Below are 10033 nucleotides of genomic sequence, written 5' to 3' on the forward strand. Positions count from 1 at the left end.
ACCCTCTTCCACATTTATAATGTCTCATTACTTTCCTGAGCAAACAAGTAAACACAGTGAAACAAATGCTGTTCAAAGACTAAAGTTCTGTGAAATCTGAGAGAAATAAAGTCTGTGCTTAATAAGTACAGGCAAACTGAGTCAACACAAATTTAGGTCAAATCAGACATTTATCACTGATGCTTTAAGAGGGCCTGTTCTAGAAAGTTAAAAATCAGTTACTGTCCAAATCAGAAAAAAATACGTAGAAGAAAAACTGTAAATAGTTGAAATCTATTTTTAAGTGTTTTACTAGATGCCTGAGAAGCCACAAAGTTACCACTGAGAAAAGTCCAGAGTGGTGAAAAAACGTATAGTTTACAAGGGAAGTGAGAACAACTGTAAAAAAAAAAAACTTGTAAAAAAGGCAAGAGAAGCATTGACAATGAGCATGACAAATCAGAAAAATATGGAAGATTGAAAGGCAAGCAAAAGGATACAAGACATCCCTATCCATAGAAGGGCAAGCAGCATCTTAACAACACAAGAAATAGACAAAAGTTGTCAAGATTACAAAGTAAGAATGATAGAACTGTCAATAAAAACACAAACCCACAAAATTTGAAGATGTTCAATAAGCACAGAACAAAAACAGCGAAGGAAAAAGCCAGAAAATTTGAATCACATCCTGTTGCCATGATAAAATGCTTTCTAATGTAACAACAAGTACCATAAACTTCTTTAAAGTACAGGTTGTTTAGGTCAACCATATAGACCAAAAGATGTAAATACTGTTTACCATTTTAAGTTATTGCTGGCTTTTCTAGGCTTGATATAGAATTAACAAAAAAGCAAAGACTAGTAGTACTAAGTACCATGGCTTCACAGAAAAATAAACCCAGCACTTTAAGTCGATAAAGAAGTAATGGTCAAACACAGTTAATGTCCAAAGTGTTTGATTTAGTATTGTCTGATATTTTGTAGAATATAAAGAAAGTTAATGTGGTCTGTCTTGCACACATTAAAAACTAGAGATGAACAAGTTTTATTCTTATGATTAATTTTATGACTATTACACATACTGTCCTAATTAAGGACTAGGCTGGCCAAAAAAAGGCTCTTGCTCTTTTCAGTAGTTCACATTTTTAAAACCTCAGGGGAGTGTTAATATGAAAATACTACTGAGGACACTAAGCATCCTACAGAGCTTGTATTTTGACCCCACCTTGTTCCATGGTTGTCTGCAACCTAGGAGTAAACAACAGTTAGAGGTAAGTTATATAGTGGGGGGAGAAAGAGGGACAAATAATACTCCATTTCTGATACAGTGTAGCTTATATTACTTGGGAAGGTTGGGACAGGCCAGAATAAGGTTTTTTAAATCCCAGCAAAAGCAAAGTCATATCTAAAATGAAGACCCATCCTGGAAACTATCCAGAAAGCATTGAAAAGACTTGGAGGTGGGTAGTCATCTGGGCACAAGCTTGCAGTGAGATACAGTTCCCAACAAGACCAGTACAATAGGGAATGCCTTGCTTTACTACCCCAACTGGCCCTGGTGTGACTACTAGAATAGTGCTCTGTTCTCACGTTCACTACTACAACAGCTATTGCACTCAGAGCAATGGCATGAAAACACTGAAAGAATGAAAGAACACGTCTTAATGAGAGACTAAAAGGGTCAGTAGGACTGCAGACCATAACACCAGTGTAGAGATCTGATAATCATCAGCATATCAAATAAATGCAGACAGATGGATATTTGGATAGGTCTCTCTCAAGATGTAACAAACAGAAACAAATTAAATTCAGACTAGAAACAGGTTTAAGTCTTAAACAGACTGATTAAATTTGGGGGCAACTTTCCCAGCTATACAACATTATCTGTTACTGTAGGACTTTATTTATTTTCTTTTTTACTTTATAAGTAGTATCCTGGCTATAAAAAGAATTAGTTCATTAAAAAACCCTCAACGCCTGCATTAGAACGTTGGATTAGATCTGCAGTCCCCTCTGGCTTCAAACTATGAAGCTAACCATGATACATGAAGCAAGACTCAAACCTTCAATATCAAGCATGCTAATTTGTCTGAGACTCCATGGTTCCGTCCTCCTTTTTAAGTAATACAATAAACAATAACTGATCTTTGAATGAGCTCACAAATATAAGCTTAGCCCCTGGAGTGATCCCGTCTAAACTACAGAGTAAGTCCCATACCTTTACAGGACAATTAAGAACAATCTGCATGCCAATACAACCCCAACAATATCAACAGAATCCCACAGGGAATAGAGTCAGACTGTAAAATCAGGCCTTTCACTGATACTTTAAACAGAAGAAATTAGAGTCAAAGCTATCTAGATAAGTTTACCTATTTTCTTCATACTGCCACCAAGAAATACAAGGAGATATCGTGCTTCTAACTTCCCAAGTAGTTACAAATTGAACCACAGGGGAAGAAATAAAGATAAAAATGAAGGCTTCCAGCTGGGATAATTCCTGCCAGAGCCTGTAATGCTTTAAAATTTTCTTCCAACTTTGCAGGAAGATTTTTCTCTGACTTCAGAGTAAGCCAAAAAAAAAGACACCCCATCTTTCACAGCTGAGACTTTTCTAATGCCAAAAGAGATCTGCAATAACCAATAACTTCCATCTCTCTCAAACATATCCCCCAAAACCTAATGACACTGGCGAACGCACTACATAGCAGTAACAAAACAGATCTTCCTCCCCAGTAATAGTTCCTACAATTTAGGAAGAGATGCAGCCCTGAAGAGCTGAAATACCTTCGGCAGTTCAGGCCATATTAGGCCACACACCAAGAATATTTTCCAAACAAAAAGGAGCAATACAAACAAAATCCATTTCCTAAAGCTTCCCTCCCCTTCCATTCATGGATTTCAGAATAAATATCCAAGCCTATCATCACTTACCACAGAAGAGCCAGGAAGTTATTCTTGTTTAGAAGATCCAAGGAATTTAAAGCCAGAAGGCCTATTAAAATCATTTAGTCGGAGGATAACAAGTACAAACAGTATGAGTAGCATTCCCACGCTAGGGTTACACTGTACAAATGGAAGCTGAGCTTGCCATTGTAACTGTCACCAGAAACCTGAAGGTTGCGAGAAGGAAACAAACAAGCAGGGACTACTCAGCCCAGTATTACTGTGCCATCCTAGGGTGCTCTGCATCTCTTATAATGGAGCTACCATACCACACGCTGTAGGGCAGCCAACGCCACGTCCACCCCAACATCTACACCCACAGAACTCCCTTTCTTTGGTCATCCATGCACTTCACAATCCTGCTGAAAAATTCATGTATATGAAAGAGGTGGTATATCACTCACAGAATCAGTCACCCCAACACAGTCTACCCTCCTCTGTATTTACAGGTGTGAAACGCCACCCAGTTATCCATTTGCAGAATTCAAAAGCTTGCATTCGCTCTCTAGAAAGACATCCAAACTCAAGCTGAAGACATCAAGAGCTGGATAATCCTCCATTGCCCTCCTTTCTTTGTTACAATGATTACTCACCCTCACCGTTTACCACTTGTGCCTTTCAATTTGATCCCATTCAGCTTCGCTTTCCAGCCACTGTATCTTGTTAAGTATAAACTGAATCATAACTGAAGCACTGCATCTCAGTAAGAAAGTATTTACATGGGGAAAAAAAGGTGCTTCTCACTATTTCTGGTAATGTGAACAGCGTTTTTTCCAGCCTTTCACTGTAAGGCATTATTAAAATAATTCTTAACTCTTTTCCAGTCTTCATTGTTTAACAATAACTTTTAAAGACAAAATTTCATCGTTAGTATTACCACGTGCTCAGCCAAAAATCATCTCCTTGTTCCTAATCAGTAAGCCACCTTTAAAAAAATATAAATAAATCAAGGAATACATTACTTTTTTTTTTAATCAAACCACTGTATTGGGAGTTTCTGCTGAACTGCTTGTTCATATTCATATCCTACCAGTCAATAAATTTCAGGATATGATCCCATGCCTATGTTCCTTATCATCAATGCATTACTTCGAATATGGCTGCACTAAGGTGCACTTTGTTTTACTAGCATAATTTCACATGAATTCTGGATGGTTTTGTACAGTTGTTCTGTCCTCCCTGCTGAGTACCTATCCATCTTGTTCATCTACAAGTTTTATTAATGACAATTTTGTTACTACTTCCAAATCATTCATGAAAAAAGTCTCAAGTCTAGTAGATTAACTCCTCTTAAGACTTTCAGGAACAATGACATTCGGGAATAATTCTCTCTAGCAACTATTCCCAAGGTATATCAGTTAGCCAGCAGTTCTTCATCCATTTATCATATACTATAAGATCATTCTATGAGTATTACATGAACAATTGATGTTATTTGATGTACTTCACCACTAAAATGATATTTATATGCTTTGCTCTTCCACTAGTGATCTTACAACAATCCTAGTAGAAAACGGTGGGATCTACACTGTTACGCTAAACTGAACTTGTGTTAAGAAGAATAAATATCCTTTGAAACAAGAATCTATTATATGTTTGGCTTGCTTTCACATGGGAGGGAGGGAGGCCCATGAACTCAGTCAGCAAGATATCACACAAAACCCACCAAAAGCAGCCCCATCATCAATTTCCTAGAGCATTCACATTTTCAGCAGTGTTTCTACCTCTTCTTACCAAAATTACTCAAATCACTTTAAGTTGAGCCTTTCACAAATAAATAGATCTTCCAGCACTCCAGTATTTAACCAATTTTTCGCTATTCCCCAGACCATCTTTCCTACAACTTTAATACTGTGTTCATAATAGCTCATGGCAAAATGCAAAGCCATAGAGCCCATATAAAAACAAACACTCCCCTTCCAAAAAGCCCCTCAAAAAACTTTGAAAGTAATCCAAATTAGTCAAAAAAAAAAAAGAAAAAAAACAAAACAGTAAGAAGCAAAAGCCTCATTTTAAAAAAAAAAAGGCATAGAAAAAATATCTAAAAAAGATGCATGACAGATAACAGTAGCATGAAACATAACATAAGAAACTGGGAAAGATTTTGACAGTCCTATAAAAAGCATCAGTTTCATAGGCATACAAATGTAAGAACTAATTATATGCTCCAATGTCACTATTTACATATGGACATGGTGCTATTTTCTTAAAAAGTGGAAATCACCGAGTATTAAGGCCCCTGACCTTCAAAAATTACTGAACACAGATGCACTACATTGTTCAGTGGGCAGGTCTGTGACAATACAGCTCTGCTACAGTACGGAATCCTCAAGCTTTTAACGGACACTCCAGAAATGCCCTTTTTACTGCCAGTCTCACCACCACATTAAAAACATCCTTCTCTTTTAAAGCTTGTCTGTACAAAGGGATTTTATGGACTAAGGGAACACCCACTGAAATCCATGTAAATACTACCCTGTGAATAAGACATAGTCAGATACTCAGCATTTTCAGAAAAATCAAATAAAATACCCTCAAGATGAGTTAGACAAGTGATATTTATTGAATATGAAAAGATTCAGGTTGGTGTTACAGCACACAAATTAACTTCCTTCCTTTTGTACACGTGCTCAACTTCATACACCAAAGGACCAGTATAAAATTCTACCAGACTGCTTAACTAGTGAAAATCACCAATTTAAATTGAGACGTTTTTGTTCGCTATATAGTAATTACTCAAAGTTGATTTAACAAATACTAATTTTCAATCTTTGAAACACAATGGTTTTCTAACAGCCTGTAGATGCTTTTTATTCCACTTTATAGTTTTAGACTGCCCATCTAAAGTTTCCACAAGTTAAGAACATTTTCTTTCAAAGAACATCAACATCCAACAGTCTGGATTGTTACTGAAAACTTCTGTCACTTCTGAAAAAACATCAGACACTGCAAATGAGGGTACTTCTCTGGTTAGTCTGAATTAATATGTAGCATCAGTCTTTGCACATCACTTAGAAAAACAATAACAAAACAAAAAAAATCAAGACACTTATTTGGGGTGCATTGCTTCACTACTTAATCTTCAGAAAAGATGGGTCTATTTTAAAGTCGTAAGTGAGCACAGTTTGGAGAGGTGGAGAAGAGTGGGTAGCATACACAATCTCATATAGAGGCCTATAGAGCCTCTCCAGTCACCAAGAAAACTAAAAGCGTCTTTAAGATGTTGTTTAAGGAAAAAGAGTGCCATCTGTTTAGCAAAAACTGGAGTTTGGCATATGCACTAGTCTTTTTCGTAGGCTGCAAAATCAATTCTCACAACCCTTCGTGTATCAGGTGACAAGTCCGCATGTAAAAGGTTTTCTAAACTGTTTTAAAATACATTTCAAAACAATCATACTCGTCCTCGAGAACGCACGCATGCTGTTGACAGAGCCGGGTGGCACACAAGAAAAGTAAAAATACGACACCGATCGACCTCTACGTGTTACCTGTAAACACTCCTCCCACCGCCCGGCCCACCCCGCGGGACACACGGACCGTTTCCTTTCCAAAATAAAACCCCACGCCACCCAGGCAGCGCTGGGCTGGATCGGACCAGGCCCGACCTGCGGGCCAGCACCAACAAAACGCGAGAGAAAAACATTTATTCTTCCTCCTCCTCCCCTCGAACCGCTTCCACCCCCCGGGGCTGCCGGGCCGCAGCCGCCCCCCCCCCCCCCCGCCTACCTCAGCCCCCAGCCCGGTGCCGGGCGGGACCACCACCACCACCACCGGGAAGAAGGACACGGGAGAGCCGCCGGCGGCCCCTGCCCTCCTCCTCCTCCTCCTCCTCCTCCCCGCCGCCGCCGCGCACACCCAGGCCGGCAGCGGGGGGGCGGCGGCGCACCTCCCGCCCTCCGCGCACCCCGCCCGCTCGCTCGCTCGCTCTCCTCGCCTCTCCCCCACACACACACACCACCCCGCCCTCCCCCGGCGGGGCACCGTCTTGACCGCGCCCCGCCACCACCGCCGCCGCCGCCCGGCGGGTTAACCCTCACCTCCGGGTGCAGGATGGGGACGCAACCCGCTTCTTTCTCGTACTCCTCCAGAGGCGCCGCCATCTTGGTTGCGAGCCCGCCGCCCGCTGCATGCCGGGTAACGCGCGCGCGCGCCCCCCCTTCCCCCTTCTCCCTCTCCCCTCACGCCCCGCTCTGGCGCGCGCACCGCGCCCTGGCGTCGTCCGTCCGTCGGTCGGTCCGTCCCCCCCCGCGCAACGGCGGGGCGGCTGAGGGGAGGTGGGCGGGGCGAGGCGGCTGAGGGGCGGGGCCAGGCTCCTCCGTCCTCCGGCCGCCTCCTCAAGCGCCTCAGGGCGCCGGAGCCCGCTCGGTTCCCGGCGGGCTTCGGTAGGAGCGATGCCGGGGAGCCGCGGCATAACGGGCTCTGACGGGTCCGCGGGCGGGTTTGAAAGCAGCGGGGGCCGCAGCTGGCCCGGCGAGGGGCTCTTTTGCCTCATCTCCGGGGGAGAGCGCGCTGATTCCCCGCCCGTTTGCCGCCCCCCCCCCCCCCCCCCCCCCGGCTTCCCATAGCCGGCCTGTGCTCGCCTCAGCCGGGTAGCCCGGCCCCACGCGGCCCCGGCCCCTTCCTGCGGGAGCCGCCGGCTTCTCGGGGCCCGGAGGGCCGCTCCGAGGCGGGCAGGCACCCACCGAGGGGAATGCACATTATTTTGCCTGCAGGTTAGTTGTCTGGAGGAGCATGTCGCTTTTTGGAGGTACCGGCGCTCCTGAGAGGAGTGTTTAGTACAATTGAGGTTTCGGGAGGTACTTCGGCTTAATAAAGGTCATGATAATTTGGAATGAGAGCAAAAGGAGAGCTCCCCCGTACGTTTAACGTTGATTTGCTTCCAGGCTACGTAATGTCTGTCCAGTTTTCTCTGGAAGTTACCTTCATGCCTACTTAGAGAGCATGGGAAGAAACCAAGAGAGTCTTTACAAGGTTTTTGCTCTCAGCTGCGAGGGTGTTTGAAACCCCCTAACAGTTGTGAGGACGTCTGGAAGGGATTCCTTCCAACCGCTTGTACCCAGCTGAACTGGTGATTTCTTGCATCCCGTCACACACGCTGTCCAGATGGCCAAGCGACCTGCTGTGGGTTCGGGGGTCACGTTACATCGTGCGGGATGATAGGTTTGGTTCCATTCGGTTTGTCATTTCTGTTCTTACAAGCTGTGTAATACGCATACAGCCAAGATTAGGAGTTCTAAAGCTCTTTATTTCAAACTTTTTTTTATAAATTACATTTTTATAAAAAAATGTTTCTGCAATTACAGAATGTTATCGCTGGCTTGACTGCTGCTTTATGTTGTCGTATCTATGGTGCTCTCATTTGCCTTTGTGAGAAAGGGACCTTTAGGTAATACATTTTGTTGTATCATAATACATTAAGCTCATAAGCCTAAAACCCCAGAATGATATTCTCTTCATTACTCTCCTATCTCATACAAAATGTAACAGAGAAGCACTAATAAAATCTGACTACAGCATTATTAAAATGTTAAACCATAAATATCTTTTTGCTGTATAAATATATTTAATTTTTAAATTATCAAGAAGAAGAATGACATAGGATTTAGAAACTGGGGGTGTGAAACAGGTCTAAAAGCGCAGACCTGAAAGCATGAGGTACTGAATTGCTAAAAGAGCAGAACAAGACACAGAGTATACAGGAGAGGATCTTTTTTTAACTCTGTATATTATTAAATGTACCAGGGCTTAGATATAATTTGCAATCTGATTTGCCTGAAGAAGAGGGTTTTCAACCCCCTGCAAACACCAGAAATAGAAATCCTATCAGTCACGACAGTTCTTCACTCGTATCTATAATAAAAGTAAGGGAGATAAAATAACCAAAAATCTGTATAGTATTTTTACTATGCAGATTATTTTTCCTTGCAAGTCTAAAGAACCTATGCTTCGTCCCCTGGCTCTGAACTGGATTGTAAACGCATACCCTGACATCTGTCTGGGTATTTATACCCCGTTCTTCACAGGTCTACACATTTTGAAACCAGTTCTGTTCTCAGAGACATCCGTACAGAGAATTTTTGCCATTAAACTTAAGGGCCCATCTGTGTATATAGTTCATGTGCCGCCTATTATATCGTTTTTCAGAACCAAGTGTCCCTTTTACCACCACGTAACAGCAGAACTAGAATACGGAAACGAGCTACGGTGTCCCTGAATTAGAGCTCGTCCTTCAAAAGCTAGCAGTGATTCAGAAGTTAAAAAAATCTTCCACACTTCAAGCATTCCCTGTCCTCCCCTAACCTGTAACACGATGGCTTGGAAACATGGTTCTTCACTGTCTTACATTGTCATTACAGGCAGGTTAACATCTGTGCAGAGTAAGTGAACAGCAGATACAAACCTAACAATGTGCTTCAGTAGCAAAGTTTACACCTATTTTCCACAGATCTAAAAGGCTGTAAGGTTAGATGTTTTTCTGGACTCTGCCAAAAATTCAGTATCCGACCTTGAACAGTTATCTTACTCCTCTATGTTTTACTTTGCTCGTTTGTAAATCAAATACTATGTCATCTAATTCAGAGGGGTACTCTGAGAATTTATTATCGTTGCAGAGCAATTTAAGGCTTTCAGATTAAAGATGCCTCGTAAATGCCAGGAATTATCGTTGATCAATGGCAGAAAATGCTCTTCTGCGTGGTTGCACTGAATGGTCAATAGCTGATGTGTGAAGTGTTTTCCATATTGACCAAAGAGGTTTTATCCAGTGCTACTTACTAGGCACGCAATAGGGACAGGTCTGTAATATTGGCTAAACATGGCATGCACTGGAAAATGATTTTAGATTCTAGTCTGACTTAAGGAAAACACAATTCACCAACACCACAGATGAACAGATTTTCTTCCCTTTGTTTTGCTTTACATTAATCACTGAAAATGGACACAAAGTCTAGACACCTTTTAATTTGCAAGTGAGCTAAAATACAGCTTAACTGGGAAGTAAGTAGCACGAAGTCTTATGATTCCCGATTCTGCAGCATGAATTTTACCTTTTTTAATGAAAAAAAACACCTTTGGCAGAGACAAGGCATATTTATAGAATACACATCCA

At 42.1% G+C, this 10033-nt stretch overlaps 1 protein-coding gene across 1 annotated transcript in view; it reads right to left on the bottom strand.

Moving 5' to 3' along the window:
- Window positions 1-7116, bottom strand: part of ZDHHC17 (zinc finger DHHC-type palmitoyltransferase 17) — a 77274-nt gene extending 70158 nt beyond the window's left edge. The window contains exon 1 of the mRNA XM_030002780.2: window positions 6963-7116. Coding sequence (XP_029858640.1) covers window positions 6963-7025 — 63 coding nt within the window. The 5' untranslated portion in view covers window positions 7026-7116. The remainder of the gene's footprint in view (window positions 1-6962) is intronic.
- Between the last annotated feature and the right edge of the window lie 2917 nt (window positions 7117-10033).

The sequence above is a fragment of the Aquila chrysaetos genome, chromosome 26, assembly GCF_900496995.4.
Source record: "Aquila chrysaetos chrysaetos chromosome 26, bAquChr1.4, whole genome shotgun sequence".
Lineage (NCBI taxonomy): Eukaryota > Metazoa > Chordata > Aves > Accipitriformes > Accipitridae > Aquila > Aquila chrysaetos.